Source organism: Chlorocebus sabaeus, chromosome 8 (genome assembly GCF_047675955.1).
Source record: "Chlorocebus sabaeus isolate Y175 chromosome 8, mChlSab1.0.hap1, whole genome shotgun sequence".
In the NCBI taxonomy this organism is placed as follows: Eukaryota; Metazoa; Chordata; class Mammalia; order Primates; family Cercopithecidae; genus Chlorocebus; species Chlorocebus sabaeus.
The window spans coordinates 136,781,238-136,800,839 of record NC_132911.1 but is presented as its reverse complement, the minus strand read 5'-3'; the positions used below and the strand labels follow the sequence as shown (position 1 = coordinate 136,800,839).

The 19,602-nt window shown below is 45.4% G+C and overlaps 2 protein-coding genes across 4 annotated transcripts in view; one reads left to right on the top strand and one right to left on the bottom strand.

Annotated features, from left to right (window-relative positions):
• Positions 1 to 16,990, top strand: part of SLA (Src like adaptor) — a 65,699-nt gene extending 48,709 nt beyond the window's left edge. For all 3 annotated transcript variants that reach the window (XM_038000106.2, XM_008001583.3, XM_008001582.3), the window contains 6 exons: positions 2,756 to 2,855; positions 3,679 to 3,765; positions 5,748 to 5,851; positions 8,550 to 8,681; positions 13,585 to 13,717; positions 14,961 to 16,990. In XM_038000106.2, coding sequence (XP_037856034.1) covers positions 2,756 to 2,855; positions 3,679 to 3,765; positions 5,748 to 5,851; positions 8,550 to 8,681; positions 13,585 to 13,717; positions 14,961 to 15,174 — 770 coding nt within the window. In that variant the 3' untranslated portion in view covers positions 15,175 to 16,990. The remainder of the gene's footprint in view (positions 1 to 2,755; positions 2,856 to 3,678; positions 3,766 to 5,747; positions 5,852 to 8,549; positions 8,682 to 13,584; positions 13,718 to 14,960) is intronic.
• TG (thyroglobulin) overlaps positions 1 to 19,602 on the bottom strand; it is a 273,399-nt gene that overhangs the window by 83,858 nt on the left and 169,939 nt on the right. The gene's annotated exons all lie outside the window — the stretch shown is intronic.

The following is a 19,602-nucleotide window of genomic DNA, read 5'->3' as shown; positions in this document are numbered from 1 at the left end:
AGGAAAGACAATTATTCTGTTCCACAGTCTTAATCTTGAATTTGACATTAAACCTCAAACCCCTCTGTAGACACACCATCTACCTCAAGGTTCTATTGTTGTCACAGAGGACACACTCTGTGCCTCTCCATTTCAACATGTTTTTCACAAGGGGCTGGTTCCACAATGGCCACCTACCCAGCTGCCTCTCACAAATCAGGTTTCCTTCTGCCTGGATCTGCTTTAAAACTGCAGCTTGACAGCTGTATTTAAGGGGCACTGCAGCACAGGGACCGCTCTGCACATTCAGTAAGACTGCTTCGAGCGTCCTTTATAAAACACGTGTGGCACAGGCTACAGACACAGAAGACACCGGTATTCTGCCCTCCTGGAACTCACAGCCGGGGGTGGGGAGAGATGGGCATTCCCCTGACAGTCACACAAATGGGAAAATGCAACCTGGGGTAACCGCTTCAGAGGAAAATCTTAGGGGCCAAGAGGAAGAATTAGTACAGCAGGAAGGCTGGGCCTCCTCAGGAGCCTCTGCAGAGGTGAGTTTAGAGTTGACACAGGTGGGAGGGGTGAGGGAGGGAAGAGCAGGGTGTGTTCCAGGCAGAGGGAACAGCCTATGCGGAGGCTCTGAGAACCAGGGCACCTGGCAAGTTGGAGAAAGGCCCATCACATGTAGCCGAGGCAGCAGAGTACCACAGTAATATACAGCCCTTTCATATGTGGCGGCCATTAGTCCAGGAAGATGGATTTCCATCTTGAAGGTGCTTTTCAACCTCTCATTTTCCAGACTAGGAAACCCAGGCCCAAGAGGAGAAGGAGGCGTTCCACTCAGTGAGTGGCAAAGTCAGACTCAGCTTCTGGGCAGATTTGCCAGGAAGTCAAACAAATCATATGCCTGAGACCCCCTTGTTGGTACAGCACCTTCCTGGGGTCTGTCTCTCATTTTGTACTTGCAATTGTGTATTTTTTTCTCAAAGAGGACTGCCAAATTTGCATAAACTTTATGCCCTACCGAACGTGAACTTGCCCTTTGCGAGACCTTGGGACTTCTGGCCTCAAACTTAACACAACTGTAACGCTGCCTCTACTTACTGGGGTGAAGTCAAAGTGACACAGGGAAGAATCTCTTTTTTGAATTCAGCAAAGCAGAATGTGAGGGAGCTGCCCCCACAGGCTTGGGGAAGATCTGCAGCAGGACAGGTCAGTGGTCTGGCTGGGCCAGCCCTTTTACATCCCGACACAACTGTTTCTCAAAAGCCCTGATCCCTTTCCAAGACTTAGAAAGCCACTAAATAACACTCTTGGTTTCTGTCTCACATCCAGAAACTCTTGCTTTTACATGGCTTATTGTCAGTGACTCAGCTTCCCCAAATGAACAATACATTCGACTGCACTGTTCCACCATGATCACTGGCTTCTAATTCATTTATCAATTGATAAGCATAACCTTCACTCAAAACCTCACTCATCTTTCTCACTGATTCTACTCTTTAATCTCTCTTTAGACTTAGTCTGCCCGAGAGGCTTATGACTTAGAGGCTGCAAGACACATGAGTTGTCAGAGGCAGGATCTGGGGGTATGTGGATCCTAGAAAGTGGCTTGTTTGGGCCACGGAGCCCACAAGCCTGAGTGCTGGGATTTCTCCAGATCTTCTTGGGGTGAGCGAACCAGGGAACAGTTCCTCCCATGACTATTTATGTATCCTGTAGAACGTGAGCTCCATGAGAGCAGCAAGAATGGGCTCGCTTTGCTCACCTATGCTGACTCACGACAGGTGCTCAGTAAGTAGCTGCCGAATGAATGAACAGATGATGTTACCCAGAATTTTAAGTTCAAAGTCCCAGCCAGCAGGTGGAGTGATGAAAGTCATAGCAAATAATAACTGCATTTGCTGATATGGAAGACATCTTATTATTTCCCCCCAAAATGTATTCAAATATTACCCTGCATCTAATGCATCTGAATTACGTCAAATCACTAAGGATAGAAGCAGATGTATCGCTTAGTGTCAAAAAGCAAAATCACTGTCTCTCCTCTACGGTCAGGAGCCAGACAGCCCTCTTTCCTTCTCAAAACTTCATCAGAATTCCTTTCAATACACTATCGGGAAAAGTACTAAATTTTTCTTCCACCACCCCCACCCTCAACAAATGTCCCTAGTAAATAAATGAAAAAGAAATAAGTATTTTCTTTAACCTCAGAGTTACCGCCTCATGGTCCTAATGGGTCCTCAGAACTCATTTTTCCTGACACCCCTTCCCCAAAAATGTCATAGATATAACAACTCTGGGTCCCAGAGTGGACACCCGAGGCTTTGGTAATGAGAAGGGGTGTTGTTATGGAAACTTAGGTGAATGTATGTGGTGTAACATACTCTCATCTCCTCTCCTAAGGACCCTGGAATGAGGTATTATTAGTCCCATTTTAAAGACGGAGAGAGTGAGGCTAGTAGACTCAGAACAGGGCCTGAACCCAGCCCCTGTGACTCATCTCACAGCCTCTGGATTCCATTTCTCAGACGGGAACATCAGGGCCAAGGAAGGCTTAAGAATAGGAGTATGTCACTGATCCTCAGGGCTTGTACGCACACCCTGCAGAGCCATGTCTGAAGAGAGGACCTTGCTGTAAATTGGTGGTTCAAAACAAGAAAGGTATCTCCTGCTGGAAAATCTCATCTTCATACCCTCCCTCCCAAGGCTACCTTTAAACTCCTTGTGAATAAAAAGCAACCTGCCCCCTTCCCCCTTGCCTTTGTTTCCCCAGGACTTGATAGCGACTTCCTTGCCGTGCTGAGTGACTACCCATCTCCTGACATCAGTCCCCCAATATTCCGCCGAGGGGAGAAACTGCGTGTGATTTCCGAGTGAGTCAGCTCTCCAAAACTTGTGCAATCTTCAAAACAGGATAAATTTGGTTTGGGTGAAAAGTATTTGATTTTTAGCTAGAGTGGTGTAGGTCCACATGAGTCCTGGTCCCATTACGAGGTGAGAAATTTGACCCATACTGCAACCCTCCTCTTTAATGTGGCCAGTGCTCTAGAACTTTCCATAGCTCTCCACTGCCTGGTAGATCAAATTTAAATTCCTTAACTTGACTTTTGAGATCCTTTATGATCCAACCTCTTATCATATTTTTCTCATCTCCCACCACATGTGCAGTGTTGATGCTATGTAGGAATGAAGACTGGGAAGGCAGGCCCAGAGTCTGGAAATCCTTTGGATGAGAAATATAAAAGATTTGCCTTCTCTCCTCTTACCTCTGCAGTCTGATTCAATATGGGCTATAGAACATGACAGGAGTTCTGAGCCCCTTTTATTTTGATCTTCATTGATGCAGATAATTGAAACTATATTTGGTTATACTGCAGAATATAAATCAATATAGTAAAGATTTATTTTTAAAAAGCCTCCAACAGTTGGGAACATTAACTGCTAAATCCTGAAAAGCAGCTATTTCGAGCACACGGGAGGGTTTCCCAGTTGGCTTGCAATGGAGGGCTATCCACTGGACACATATACTTTAAAAGGTAGATTTTCAGATGACGGAATTTGGGTTAACGTGGCCAGTGACAGATCTTAAAAGAGGAATGTTCCAACCTGTCCTGGGTTAAATCTGGTTACTCTGTTCATTCATCCTTTGGTTTTGCTATTTACCTATCTCTGTGTTCTCTGTTCTTGTTCTCACAGTGAAGGGGGCTGGTGGAAAGCTATTTCTCTTAGCACTGGTCGAGAGAGTTACATCCCTGGAATATGTGTGGCCAGAGTTTACCATGGGTGAGTATGTTTCCCAAATGGCATCAATTAAGCATGATGCTTATGCTGCTGACTCATAAGGTGGAACAAAGTTTCCAGCATTCATAGTGGAAAGGAAGGCACTGGGTCAAGAAGAGATAATCCTGCTCCCAACCCAGTCAGTAAGGAAAGGAGCAACCTTGAGCTAATTTCTCTCTTCTGCTCTCTGGGACTCAACTTCTCCCTCAGTAAAATGAAGGAAGTTGGACCTTTCAGCTCTAACCTGGTGTTCCTGGCACAGAATGGTAAACAGCTGGGAAATGTTATCAGAGGGCACAGCACAGTGCAGAGACTAGAAGTCAGTGTGTCTAGGTTCAAATCTTGCCTCTGTCACTTACTGGCTGTGTGCCAGTGAACAAGCTTTTTATGCATCAGTTCCCTTTCCTCACCTGTCAAGTAGAGATCATAACATAGAACGACAGGGATAATCATATATGACAATATGATCAAAATGTAGGGTTGTTAAGAGAATAAGATATAATGATACATGTATAGTTCTTGGAGCAATGCCAAGCATTACAGTAAGCACTCGATAAATATTAGCTATATTCTAATCAAATACCTATCCAGAAACACACAGAATCCTTACTGCCAAAAATGCTTATGTGCCTTCCTTGAAAAATGGGTAAGACGAACAAGATAAATCTTAGAAAAGTAGGCTCAACCGATGAGAAAATAAGCACCCTGCTTCCTCCTGTAGTCATGCCTGTGAGGCCTCTGCAGCCTCCTGGGTGGCTTTGGAGTCCTGCACACCTGGGCACAAATCTTCGCTTCCCTCCTTCCATGTGAGGGGCTTGGAAAAGTCGCTTCACCTCCTGGAGTTACGCTATCCTCATCTGTCAAGTTACCAAGGCCAGAAGTTGGCAAAGAAATGCACAGCATATTGGAAATGGAGAAGAAAGGAGGCATCCATTGATAAACACTAAGTTACTTCTTCACGTCCAGAGGAGGACTCTACGCGCCACATACTCATCTTGCGAAACAGAGATAACCGCCTGAGTCCTTTGAAGACTGGAATTCTGCAAGTTTAATTTCAGTATTCATGATCTTAAAACTGTGAATACCAGATGCCATTTCCATGCTTAGGATGATGAAGGTGAACAAAAGTGGAGCAGGAGCTGCCATGCGAGTCACGTTCTGAAAGAGATGGGAATCACATGACTCTTCTACATCAGCTGCTCACCCTGGGGCTATTCATTCATTAGCAAGCATGCATCAAGGCCTTCATGCTGAAGGTGTGGGGCCGCAGCTGGTGGGAGCTGGGGGTGGTGAAGACCCAGGAGGAGTGACATAATTATGACCCTGAGAGGCTACCAATCTAATAGAGGTGATCATATCCCTTAACATATCGAATAGGAAGAGCAGGGCTGGGCACGGTGGCTCACGCCTATAATCCCAGCACTTTGGAAGTCTGAGGCGGGTAGATGGCTTTGAGGCCAAGAGTTCAAGACCAGCCCAGCCAACATGGTGAACCCCCATTTCTAACAAAAATACAAAAAGTAGCCAGATGTGGTGGTGCGTGCCTGTAATCCCAACTACTTGGGAGGCTGAGACAGGAGAATCACTTGAACCTGGAAGGTGGAGGATGCAGCAAGCCAAGATCACGCCACTGTTCTCTAGCCTGGGTGACAGAGCAGGACTCCATTAAAAACACACACACACACACACACACACATAAATAAAAGGAAGAGCAGCAGTGAAGTATGGTGGTTATAGAATTGGATGTCCCAGAAAAATGCATTCTAATTTTAACTCTATCAACTGCTGACATGGTATCTTGAGCAAATTACTTAATCACTGGAACCCTTAGTATTCCTGTCTGTGAAAGAGAGATAATGCTACCTGTCTTAGTGGGTGGAGATGAGGATTAGCTTTCAAGTGCTTAGTATGGTGGGAGGCCCATTCCCGCCTTTCCTGGGGGAGGGCTTGTTCCAGATCCTAACGGCTGTCTTCCTCCTTTCCAGCTGGCTGTTTGAGGGTCTGGGCAGAGACAAGGCCGAGGAGCTGCTGCAGCTGCCAGACACAAAGGTCGGCTCCTTCATGATCAGGGAGAGTGAGACCAAGAAAGGTGAGTGACCCCCAACTCATCTTTCCCCGTCTGGGGCAGACAAGCATGTTTTGTTCCCGGCTGACTCATTACGTGGCTTCATTTTCCTTCCTCCTACGTCCATGCAAATCGATCCGATGTAGTTAAGCTCCCTGCAGCCCACATGCTGCTGGGGAGGCCAGTGGAGAAGCAAGGAGACTAGAGACAGGCAGTGGGGAGCCGGCTGGGCACGGCCACGGGCCTGGCCAACATCAGGCCTGATGACTCCTGCTGGAAATTTTTCCAGCAACTGAGAACAAAACTGAATGCAGTGTGTAGGCAGCATGTTGGGCAGATAGAACATAGGCTTTGGTACAAGCCTGGTCTGTGCTGTCAAGCTCTGGGACTGATTTGTCTGAACTCAGTGTTCTCATCTGTGAAATGGAGAGAACACCCCTCCCTTGTAAGGTTGTAGTGAAATTCAAATGTAATAATGTTTGTGTTGGTCTTGCTGCACAGAGAGTCCCGATGTCAGTTTCTTCTGTGCTCTGTAACTAAGTCAGACAGCTCAGAGAATCAGATGTGTTCTCACACACAGTCACCATCCCCTCTAGCATTACAATTTCCTTGCATCATACACATTAAGTACCTCAGTAAAAACATAAATAGAGTGAGCTCTTTGTCACGATTCAAAGCAAGGGTCCCAAGTTCCAATTTTAGCCTTACAAATTACTAAGTTACCACTTCTCTCTCTCTAAGCCTTGGCCCCCTGATCTAGACCATGAGATTCACAGTAGGAGAGTACCGTGTTTATTCCCAAATACTTCACAGCTAGGATTTTCCCAGACTAAATCATAATAATAGCTTTTTTAAAATTCAGAAGGTATCTTCAAGTTCCTGGCTTGCTTCTTGTACATTTGGTATCAAATAAGAGAAAACACATTATCTGAGAGTACTTTCCATGCACCTAATAAGTGCCAAAGCCACCTGGTGCTAGAGCCCTTCGCCAAAATGGGCACCAGCCTTGCTTTCCGAAAGCAGGGACCCCATACACATGATTTAAAAAAATCCAAGATCAACTTTTCTCTAAAAGACAAACATGCTGGGGGACAGAAAGATCAATGCAAAAGCAAAACATCCTGTGCCTGTCCTAGAGGTCCCCGGAGGCAGGATGGCCCGACTCAGAAAGAAACTTCTAAACTGGCCTGGCCAAACGGAGAAAGAACCCAGGGTGGGTGCCGCAGCTCATCTAAAAATAAAGATGTCATCAGGCAGATGTGCCGTCCTGCTGGAGCTGGGTGGGTGTGGCAGGCCCCCCGTGGCTATGCAAAGCTCTGACAATGTTTTACTTGCTACCCTCGGTCTGCTTACCACACTCCCAGTTCTGCTGACCTTACGGGAAGGCTCACGCTGGGTTGACTCATGGCAGGCCTGGGGCACTGTGAGGGACGTGCTGAGGACAAGGTTCACACCCCAGGGTGGCATTCCCAAGCCCCATGCCTCTGGCCACATCTCATAGGGGCTCTAGGCCTCTGTTTTCCCATCTTTAAAATAATTGGGGGCAATACCTCCTATGATCTTTCTGAGAATTAACAGAGATTTCTTGGCCATTGCTTAGCCCTGCCCAGCAGAGATAGCAAAGAATCAATCAGCTCCCTTTCTCCTCTGTCTCTTGGGTGTTTTCTACTCCTGGAACCCCAGAAGATAGAGCAAGAGAGCACCCTGAAACATGGCCTACATCCAATTCTCTCATTTTGCACTTGGGGAAATCGAGGCACATGCCCGCGGCTCTACTCTTACCAACCCATACCAGGTCATTGCTCTAACGAGGCTCAAAGAGCAATAACCCGCCTTTCACGCGGTTCTTATGGATACCCAGAAAGATGACTCAGCTGCTCCAAATTTCTGAGAAGACTAAGCATAAGTCAGAGAGAGTACAGACAAAGAAAGAAGGGGCATAACTGCAAGGACCTGTTCAAATGTGTGCTGTGGCAGCACTGGTGGGACAGGGGCTGAAAAACAGTAGGGATGACATCTTGGAGTATACTCGGGAAGGAGTCAAAAACCACCACGGACCCTGGAGCTCCAGGTTGCAACCACACTACAGTCATTCCGTTTGGCCTTAGGATGTGGAAGCACCCCAATGTGTTTGCCTCAAAAAACAAAGAGGACGAGGCCGGGCACGGTAGCTCAGGCCTGTAATCCCAGCACTTTGGGAGGCCGAGGTGGGTGGGTCACTTGAGTCCAGGAGTTCAAGACCAGCCTGGGCAATGTAGCAAAACCCCATCTCTACAAAAAATACAAAAATTAGCCGGGCATAGTGGCGCATGCCTGTAGTCCCAGCTACTCCAGAGGCTGAGGTGGGAGGATCCCTTGAGCCCAAGAGATGGAGGTTGCAGTGCGCTGAGATCGCACCACTGCACTCCAGTCCAGGTGACAGAGCAAGACCCAGACTCAAAAAAAAAAAAGCCAAGAGGATGAAACCTGTGCTCCTAAAAACCTATAAGGACCATATGACGAACACATCTGCTTTGACACAATAATACACTCCTGCAGTCTGTAACAGGAAGCAACATCTAAACAGAGAAGGGTCTAGTGGAAGGAAGGGCTGCGTCCTAGCATCACTGTTGTATCCCAAGGGTGGGCAGGTATCCCTGCCTCAGTGGTGGTGCGCTGGTTAGCTGGGTGCCTTGGGGTGAGGACAGGTGGAACCCACTGACTTTTCCTCCACCTCCTGCAGGGTTTTACTCACTGTCGGTGAGACACAGGCAGGTAAAGCATTACCGCATTTTCCGCCTGCCCAACAACTGGTACTACATTTCCCCGAGGCTCACCTTCCAGTGCCTGGAGGACCTGGTGAACCACTATTCTGGTAAGAGACATTCAATCTGGAGTGACTGTGATGGTGGAACCCCTCTTAGCTAATTGCTCCGTGGCGCTATCTGTCTGGAATGCAGAGGGGTCACCAATAAATGCAGTGATTTACTCTTGCTTTCTGCCCATGCTGCCTTCATGATATGCTCTCTTGTTAATTCAGACTGTAAATTTCAGACTGAAACAGATTGCTTGCGCATGCTGCCTTAATAAGCAAAATGCAGCTAATCTCAAATTTGCCCTCTCTTGACCTGTGCATTAAACAAGTTAGGGTGTGCCTAGATTCACAACTGCAACCAGCTTGCACATCCTTAAGTGGGCCATACATATTCAAGCCTCTGGGGCTCTGTTCTAGAGTACCACTCATTCTCCCTTTTCTGCTTGTCAAAATCCTCATTGACCTTCAAGGCCAACACGAATCGCCTCTGCGATGAAGCTGTAGGAGTTAGCAGTGGCTGCCTGTCTTCGCTGTGCTCACAGCATGCCAAGGATTTCTTTCCCAGCATTCTGATCATGCTCCCGTGTGGCCTGGTTAATTGTGTGCTAGGCTGTGTTCCTCAACAGGCTCCTAAAGACTAGGAATTACATTTAACTCATTTTTGTGCCTGTCACAGACCCAGGAGAGAGGTCTGAATTCTCCCAGGCTGATAAGATGGGGAGCATCCACTGAGATAAAGGAAGCATCATGTGGTGTTGGTGGCTGGAAGAGTGTAGGATACTGCCACAGAGAGACAGTTGAGTTACAGTGTGAAAGGCCCAAACATCAGCTCAGGAGTCAGAACTTTACCCTACAGAAAAGGGAGAAATTGTGAACAGTTAGCTAAATGCTAAATTTCCAAAAACCAGCTCTGGAAGCTCTGTTTCTATCCCAGATCCACTCAGTGTTAGCTGGGCAGCCGGAGGCTGGCTGTTTGTGTCTCACTTTCTTCATCTGTGCCAGGCAGACACGAATAGTTCCCCCTCCCAAGGACACTATGAGAGTCCACAGAGTCAGTTCATGGAAAGTGGGGAGGGTGCCTGGCTCATAACCACGAGCTTCCATTAAATACCAGCCACTTTTACCCAGCGGAACATCAGCGTTCTCCCCACTTACTCGCATATTGCATGGAGGAAAGGAAGAGGTTGCTTTTGCTTTGACAGCATCTTCTCCCTTCTGGGTTCAGGATGCTTGACCTCACATGCTTGGGGCAACTTTGTTGGCATTCTCTTGTATATGTGGTCTTGAACTGAGCAAGCAAAGTGCATTTCAAGTAGAAACAAGTCCACAGGACTTTGGTTATCACAGCTGGCCCATGAGAAGCAGCAGGGCATGAAGCAGAAATAGCTGCTCAGGAGAGGGAGGTCCAAGCTCAGATCTGCACCTTGTGAGGCCTTGGGCAAAGTCAGCTACCCCTCAGAACCTGGGGTCCCCATTTATGGGAGGTGAGTGAATACAGTCTCCTAGCAGGTGACTGAATAAATATTAAACACGATCGTTCATGTAGCGTGTTCAGCATAGCCTACCAAAGAGCAGATGCAAAAAAATAACACATATTACTTGTGATATCTGAAAACTGAGCAGCCAGGTAAAACCGAAAGAGGAAGGGAGTCCTGGAAACAGCCAACTTATATTGGTTGTAAGAAAAGGCTGGTTGTGGTATTTGGCTTTTAATAACAACCATCGGAGGGGGTGTGGAGACCATAAGTTTTGCATAGACAAAAGCAAACATGAGAAGGATGCTGTCCTAGCAAAGCTTCTAGGGACCATGAGGCCATGAGGCTATCAGACTACCCAAATCTACCTGCCGCTGCTTAACCGTGGGGGATATCTCACCCCAGTGCAGCACTGGCGTCTTCCCACGGTATGTTCCTGGTCATCGAACCACTCAATGGATTACAGTCATCTGTTCACCTCTGTGAATAACTGAAAAGGTGTAAAAACCCGAAGTGCTTCCTATGCCCCATTGAGAATCCCCAAGTGGAAGACACATGGCCACTTTTATCTCCACTGGATTCATTCTAAAGACATGGGCTGGGCACGGTGGCTCACGTCTGTAATTCCAGCACTTTGGGAGGCTGAGGTGGGCGGATCGCCCGAGGTCAGGAGTTTGAGGCTAGTCTGACCAACATGGTGAAACCCCGTCTCTACTAAAAATACAAAAATTAGCCAGGTGTGGTGGCAGGCACCTGTAATCCCAACTATTCGGAAGGCTGGGGCAGGAAAATCGCTTGAACCTGGGAGGCAGAGGTTGCAGTGAGCCAAGATTGCACCACTGCACTCCAGTCTGGGCAACAGAGCAAGACTCTGTCTCACAGGAAAAAAAAAAAAAAAAAAAAGACACAGAATGAGAGGAATTGTGCACCAGGGGTTTGAATAGACATCTAACAACAGGTTGCTTATAATTTTTATCATGATGCCTTTTGGCAAATTACTTGGCATCTTGGAGGCTCAGTTTTTTCATTTGCAACATGGGGATTAAAATGCAATAATCTTCACAGGATTGCTGCTAGTTCAATTGAAAAAAAAAAAAAAAGATGCATGTGAAAAATGTGGCACCTAAAGTACACCATGCATAGTGGTTACTGGGAGAACAGAGTGCGTGGGGCATAAATGAATTCTAAAATATGGCTGGGAAAATCAAGGGCTAGGGACCTTAAGGGTCTAGGAACCCTTGAATATAGAGGTGTTGGACCCTAAAGGTGCAGAGGAATGTGCATTCTGATGAACCATGTAGACATGGTTGAAATACACCAGCGTGTCTGAACCCAAGGGACAGCTGGAGGATGTCTTTCTTCTCTATTTAAGAGGCAATGAGTTGCTTTTAGAATGAGTCAATAAGATTGATTTTGGTCACATTTCTATGGCCCTGAGTAAGTTACTTCACCTTGGGATGCTCAGTTTTTCCCTCCCCAAAATGGGTATAAAAACACTGATGGCCACGTGTGGTGGCTCACGCCTGTAATCTCAGCACTTTGGGAGGCCAAGGTGGGTGGATCACGAGGTCAGGAGATTGAAACCATCCTGGCCAATGTGGTGAAACCCCATCTCTACTAAAAATACAAAAAGTTAGCCAGGCATGGTGGCATGTGCCTGTAATCCCAGCTACTTGGGAGGCTGAGGCAGGAGAATCGCCTGAATATGGGAGGCGGAGGTTGCAATGAGCCAAGATTGCGCCATTGCACTCCAGCCTGGCGACAGAGCAAGACTCCGTCTGTAAAAAAATAAATAAATACATAAATAAAATAAAATAAAAAACAATACTTACCACACAAGTTGATCAAGGCCTCAATGAGATCCAGGGGCTGAGGCTAGCTCAGTGCTGGGCTCATGTTATGTGCTTATGAGTGGTGGTTCTTTTGCTCTTTGTCAAAATGTATTTTTCACGCTGAGTATTAACCTGCCTAAGGAAGGACACTCACGGAGTGTCCCCTGCCTGTGCTGCACACTGCAGCTGATCTCTCCAGCCTCTGCATCTGACTTCATCTTCCTCGCCTCATAACCTGGGAGGTCGTTTCCATTTCCAACCCATGACAGGTCATTATTTTAGATTCCCATCCAATTAAATCTCCCTCTAAATTCATGGTCTCACCTCCCATTTCTCCAAGGGCACCTGTGTGGGTGGACATTGGAGTTCACAGTTGAAGTCAGACTGAAACCATGTAACAGGGTCTTCCTGGCTTGCCCGCCCTGTGACAGGCTGAGTGTGCTCCTTCCGCTACAAATTCCTTTTGTTCTTTGGCAAGGATGCCCCAGAGAGCACTCCATAAATCAGATGGGAAGTGGGGCCTGTCAGAGGGGTGATGTGCTTTCTAAAACCTGGTGGTGGATTGGCTCTGAGGCCAGGGGTGGCTTAGTCCTGCTGGAGGCCAGTGGCACCTCACCCCCTTGGCCACATCATCTCCCCCCGGGGCACAGAAGCACTGGGGTTTTCAGCCTGAACAAGACTACACAGAATTTCCTCAATCTCTAAGATGGCTGAGTACAGCAGAATCAAGTCTTTCTCATGATAACATGGGCTAGGGAGAAGCCTTCCAAGAGAAAGAAGCTACACTGTAATGTACCTGGAAAGACAGGGGACCCTGAGAGTCAGACTTTTTACACAGAGATTTTCATACAAGGGAAAAAAGAAACAGGTTTATTTAATTTTTATTCTTTTTGTGCGTGAGCCTCTAGAGTGAAAGGGAGATTATTTTCATTCTTTCTTTGTCTGCATTCTCTCTTTGCCCTCTTTATCTTTGTTTTCTCTTCCCTCCCTTCCTGTATCTTCTACTTTTTGTGCTATTTTCACCTCCTCCTCTTCCTCCTTCTCCCTCTCACCTTCGCTTTTCCTCCTCGCCCTCTTTCATTCCTCCTCTGCTCCCTCCCTCCTTTCCTTCCTTCTTTCATCGTTTCTTTTATCTTTCCTCTAGAGGTGTATTTAGTCCACCTGTGCCATTCTAAATGCACAATTGTGGGGATCAGTGTTGTACACAGCCCCATTCTCACACCCTGTGAGGTCAATGGATTGGGCCTTCATGGGAAACCCTTGAAGGCCGCGGCCTCTGCAGGCACTCACTTGTTCCCTCATTTCTTTCATTCTGCAGTTGAGGAAAGGAAAGCTCAGAGAAGTTCCTGGTAATTTACGATCGGGGTAAAATTCAAAAAAAATTCAAACTCAAGCTTGGTTGATACTGGATCTTAAACCTCTCTCTCTGCCCGCGCCCGGCTAAGTGCAGAGGATACCAGGGCATGCTTACATTTCTCAAACAGTTGGGCACACGGCTTTCAGCACTGCCACTACCTACCATGCCCCTTTGAAATCTCAGGTCCAGTTCCCCATGGCAACAGCCAGGGAGCTGCACTGGTGGGTGTCTCAGGCCCAAACCCTACACTGGCTGAGGCATATCCAGGGTCCCTGACCGGCTGTCTGCTTCCTCCTCAGAGGTGGCTGATGGCCTGTGCTGTGTGCTCACCACACCCTGCCTGACACAAAGCACCGCTGCCCCAGCAGTGAGGGCCTCCAACTCACCTGTCACCTTGCGTCAGAAGACCGTGGACTGGAGGAGAATGTCCAGGTGAGTATGGTGTGTGTGTGTGTGTGTGCATGCAAGTGCTCCATGAACATGTGAGCACAAAACAGTATGTGTGCCTAGTACCTGAAAACCATGGCCAGGGTCAGCCAGTCCTGCTGAAACTAGGGGGTGAGCACCCCACACAAGTGTAAACCAAGGGAATCCCTGGGTGCAGGGGCAGCCTCAGGCCTCACGATGTGTGTGGCAGCTCCCCGTGTTTCTGCAAACATTTACTGAGTCCTTATTCTATGCCAGCAGTATACATTCTAGCTGAAATATACCACTTTTCTTTTTCTGATTGTTAGGATACTAGAAACTAACACACCCTGTGTAAATTTAATATTATTTAAAATCCACTCACAAAGCTTAAACACATCAGCAGAATCCTATAGTGACTTCTTTGTTTTTTCTAAGAGAAAAAAAAATTTCATGGATTTGTTCTGTTTATTCCATTGTCAGCCCGTGAATTTTAAAGGATATCTGTAGTTTGGGATTTGTGGGTTATCTTAATAATTCAGTATCAATCCAGACATCCCACTGGCAAATCAAAGAAAATCAGAGATCAAAAGTATGCAAGACAGGAAGAAAACTACTCTTTCTTGTAAATAACAAAAGTTAATTTTTACTAAAATTTACAGTTGGAAGTGTCAGCCATCCAAGAAAAGAGCAGTTCAGATGGGTTAAGTGATTTGTACAAGATCACATGGCCCACAAATGTTAGAACCAGAATTAAAATAATGAGTTAGAATGATTGCAGTTAGAGTAGTTAGAATAATAGGTAAGGGTAATAATTAGAATAAGTTAGGGCCAGGCACGGTGGCTCATGCCTGTAACCCCAGCACTTTGGGAAGCCAAAGTGGGCAGATCACCTGAAGTCAGGAGTTTGAGACCAGCCTGGCCAACATGGTGAAACCCTGTCTCTACTCAAAATACAAAAAAGTAGCTGGGTGTGGTGGTGGATGCCTGTAATCCCAGCTACTCAGGAGGCTGAGGCGGGATAATCACTTGAGACAGGGAGGCGGAGGTTGCAGTGAGCAGAGATTGCACCACTGCATTCCAGCCTGGGCAACAGAGCGAGACTCCATCTTAAAATAAATAAATAAAAATTATAATAAGTTAGAGAAATAGTCACCAGGATTTTTGTTTTTCTTTTCCTGCTGTTCTCATTTTCTTGCCCTTTATCCCCTCCTCTCTCTATAACTCTCTTTTTTTCCCTTTCTCTGTCCCCTTTTCTTCTGACCAACAGACTGCATGAGAACCCTGAGGGAACAGAGAACCCACTTGGGGTAGACGAATCCCTTTTCAGCTATGGCCTTCGAGAGAGCATAGCCTCTTACCTGTCCCTGACCAGTGAGGACAATACCTCCTTTGATCGAAAGAAGAAAAGCGTCTCCCTGATGTACGGTGGCAGCAAGAGAAAGAGCTCATTCTTCTCATCACCACCTTACTTTGAGGACTAGCCAAGAACAGACACAATGGTTCATGCCCAAAAGGAATAGAAGTTCCAACTATTGCCTGGGATCTTGCAAAAAGCAAGGTTCCCTGATCCCTGGGAATCTCACATATTTTAAAAGCCAAGAGAAGCCACATGGAGACTCAAATTCACATCTTGTCTATCCACATCGTGACCAAAGGAACCCCTCCCTGGTGTCTGACCAGGGCTGTGGCATCACGAAACATTGGATCATGACATGTCAGGCGAGGCTTGGAAGAGCCCAGCATGTCTGTGTGCACACATTGCATGTGTGGGAAGGACAAAGCCACTCGCACAAGGAAGTGCACCAGGACTGTTCTCCAAGGAACTGCACCTGTCCAGATAGTACTCTGAGGTCATTGGAGAGAACTTCTGTATGGGCAAGCCTGAGAGGGAGAGGAAACAAAAGCTGTGGCCTGGCAGAAGGTCTGGGTTTGCAGATGGGTGCCCTGAATGGAACTACTTTAACCAATCCGTAGGGACCTCTGGTATGATTTCCTCTCTTTTTAAAGGAACTTCGTGACACTAAACGTTAGCCCAAAGGACTTCCTAGCCTTCAAATGGGAGATACCTTTGGCCTGCTCCCGCACCAAAGCCATGTGGGTGGAAGTCAGATGGCCCCCCCTGATTCTGCAGAGGGCCAGGAGAATGAGAGGAAGGCTGCTGGCAGGGAAATCAAGGGGACGAGCCTAGAACTGCACCAGCTTCCCTGATGTCTGCAGTCATGGCTTTGCAGCGTAGACAGAGCTTCTCTGAGATGCTGGGATTCTTGTCTGTATGAATGCATCAACTATTCATTTATTACCTGAATAGGCATTGCATTAAGTCCTGTGTAAGGTGTCAGGCAAGCCAAAAAAAAAAAAAAAAAAAAAAAAAAGAAAAGGGTGCATAAGTCCCAACCCCCAACAGAGGTGTTCACGGTGTAGACAGGGAAAAAAAATGTATAAACAAATGTGTAAAAAGAGAAATCAGCTCATGGCTTAGGATGGAATTGGAGAGACAGGTGAGAGACACTCAGGGGCTCATTTTCCAGCTGCTCTTCAGAGTGGAAGGGCTGGCTGGATCGGGTAGGTAAGAATAGTTGGATTTTTTTTTTTTTTTAAAGAAATGGACGCAGTCTAAAGAATTAACTCACCCAGTACTTTATTCTAAGAAGGGTCTGGCATCCATATGAGGAAAAATGCTGAACTCCAGGAAAGATGGGGAGTTCAAGTGGATTAATGATGTCACGCATAATTTTAAGAGACAAGGGAGAAAACACAATGTATAGCCAGAGAAGGAGAAGCTGCCATCCAAATCCTGCTAGGAAAAGAGTGGGCTGCAGATGAATCTATGACTCATGTTTCCCGGTTTCAAAGGGATCCTGGGGAAGGAGGGGAACATGTTTGCCATATCTTTCCCTGTCTGTCTGCTCACATAAGCATTCCGTCCATCTGAGCTCATCGTGCTAGTGGTATGTGTATGTGCAGTTACACGATTTTCTGTATCATAGATTCCAGTGTGTTTATACAAGGAGACATCTGTGGTTTCCCCAACAATTCCAAAAGGCTATTTCAAAGGAACCAGCCAACGTATGAGAAATGAATGTAACACTGTGGATATTGACTTCCCGCATAAGGCAGGTGACCCCCTGAACTCCAGATGTCTGCACAGCATCTTATGTTCTTGTGTATTGTTTTCTGTTGTGAAGAATGTGATTGGAAAGTTTGGGGAGCACCCAGAGGGATTTCTAAATGGGAAGCATTACATTTTGCTAAATCATGTATTTATTCCTGATTAAAATAAACCTAATAAATATTTAACCTTTAGCACATAGGGAGAGTTTCTGGGTTGAGGGGGATGGGTGCTTTATTCAGAAGCTCTGAGGGTTTCAAATTCTCAAACAAATGTACAACTAGAGAGAGAGGAGCAAAGATCACCCAGAGAAACCTGGTGCCAGTTAGCAGCTCAGCATCTTCTTTAGGTGTGGCCTTAAGAAAAACCAGAGTGTATGACTCTGGGGGGTGTCTCATGAAACTTGAAGATGGGTCTAAGGGTTGAAGGAAAGACCAAATTCTGAACGATTGTTATAAAAACATCTCGCTAGATTTTCTGCACATTACTTGTGATAGCTGCGCTATTCATTCTTCCAAGAATTTCTTTCTGCAGATATTTCTGGACACCTACTAAATAGACACTGCTCAGGGACTGGGGCTGTAGCAATGAAAACCAGATGAGGTCTCTGATATCATGGAGTCTGACATCATAAATAAACAAGATGCTTGGTAATGATGGTGAGGGCAGGCTCCAAGCAGTCACCTGGCAGGCAGGGCATCCTTCAGGTCCAGGCTTAGGAAAGGCCTCCAAGCAGAGGCAATGTTTGGGCTGAGGCCTGAAAGGTGAGCAGCAAACAGCCATGTAAAGATCTAGGAAGTGTATGGAGTCCGCAGGAATAATGGGGCAATTCCTGCAGGCAGGAGGAGCAAGACTGCATGCTGAAGGAGCTAAAAGAAGGCAGGGTGGCCAGACTGAGGGAGCTAGGGAAGCACGGAATGTGAGTAGGAGGTATCAGGAAGGTCCTGCAGGGCCCTAGAGGGTAGGGGGTGGCATAGGGTCAGTTCTAGGAGACATGAGGAGCCACTGAAAGGATCCAAGTTGGGATAAGATCATTTCACTGATATGTTTGAAAGATCATGCTGTGTGGAGGACACATTTTTAAAATTCCAGCATTGTCTATTGACACACAAAGTTTGAAAATAAATGGGCAAAAAATTTTAATGCAAAATTAAAATTTTAATGCAAAAATTTTTAATGCAAAAATGAATGAAAGGAAAACCTGTGGTCCCATTTTTGAGACAAAATGGGACTTAAGGTGAAAATAAATTACAAAATGGCAAATAGAGATGTGCAAAAGGAACAATATATTAAGAAGAAAAAATGATTACAACCTATGTTAATGGGATGATATAGTTTCAGAATATATTAGGCAACTGCAACAGGGACAGATAGATAAATCCATAATTTTACTTGGAGATTTTAACATACAAATCTCAGAAACTAATTCAGTAAGCAAAGATAAGTAAATATATAAATATGCAGATAGATTTTGATAACACTATATAATTTTTCTGCCAACAAATGGATAATGTATTAGGTCACAGAGAAAGTACTAATAAATTTCAGAGTCAGCATCTTCCAACTCATGCTCTACGATAATAAAGTAATAAAATTGGAAATCAAATTCCAAAATGATGAATAAAAATTTTAAAATTCTAGGGATCTAAAGTCTAAAAAAAATCCTTAGGTTAAGAAGAAAATAATGCAACAAATAAAATATTATAAATAAATGACAGATTGCTACTTTTCAAAATTTCATGGCTGTAGCTGATAAAATAGTCAGAAGGTAAATTATTGCTTGAAATAAATTGATCAGGAAACAAAGAATGAAAGTAATGAGTTTAACTTTCAACTTAAGAAGCTAAAGGAACAATAGATAGCCAAAGAAATGAGAAGAAGGTAGAAGATGATATAAGACATCAGTGAAATAGACTTCTGAAAACACAGCCATAGAGATTTTAAAAAGCAAAACATTGTTTAAGTAGACTAATGTGATAAAAATATGAACAAGCATGATCAAGAAAGGTGATGAAGAACAAAAGCAAATCAAATGCAGTTCTGCTTGTAACTATACCTGAAGAGGGATTGTGCCCCTTGCCAGCAAAGCCCTAAGATGGCAGGTGTGGTCCTCCTTCCTCTCCATCCCTTCCCTACTATTGGAACCCCGGGCAGCCTAAACTCAACCATGCAGATGAGGAAGGCCTTAAGAAATAGCAGAGAAATATCCAGAAGAAACCAGAGCCCTGAGTGATCCAGAGACACCTGGACTGCCCACCTTGGCAAATGTTATGAGAGAGAGAGAAAGGAAAAAAAAAAAAAAAAAAAAGGAACTTATTTATCCACTAAACTGCTTTAGTACTGGGTCTCCTTCTTATATCAACTGAGCATTTTGCTTCAATAGTTCAATAGGTATAGAAATAAACCTGCCATTATTTGCAGAATAATGAGGAAACTTCATAGAAAACCCAAAGAAACTGACAAAGCATTAGATATGACAAAACAGCTCAGCAAATTGCTGAATCCACCTATTTCCTAACACTAGTATTTTCAACCTGGAAAATACAATAGAAAAGAAGACAGCATCAATAATACCAACCAGATGACGGTATGTGTGGGAACTTACCTCACAATGATTTCACAAAACTTTTATTAAAAAATGTTCAAAACTGCATGAAAGACCTAACAAGGCAAAAATACTATGTTCACGGTTACAGTGTTTACCTGATTCGTGAATGCAAGGCTTAACATCATTACAATGTAGATTTTTTTTTTTTTCTGAAATTAATGACCAAGTCTATGTCACTCAAACTCCCAGCAA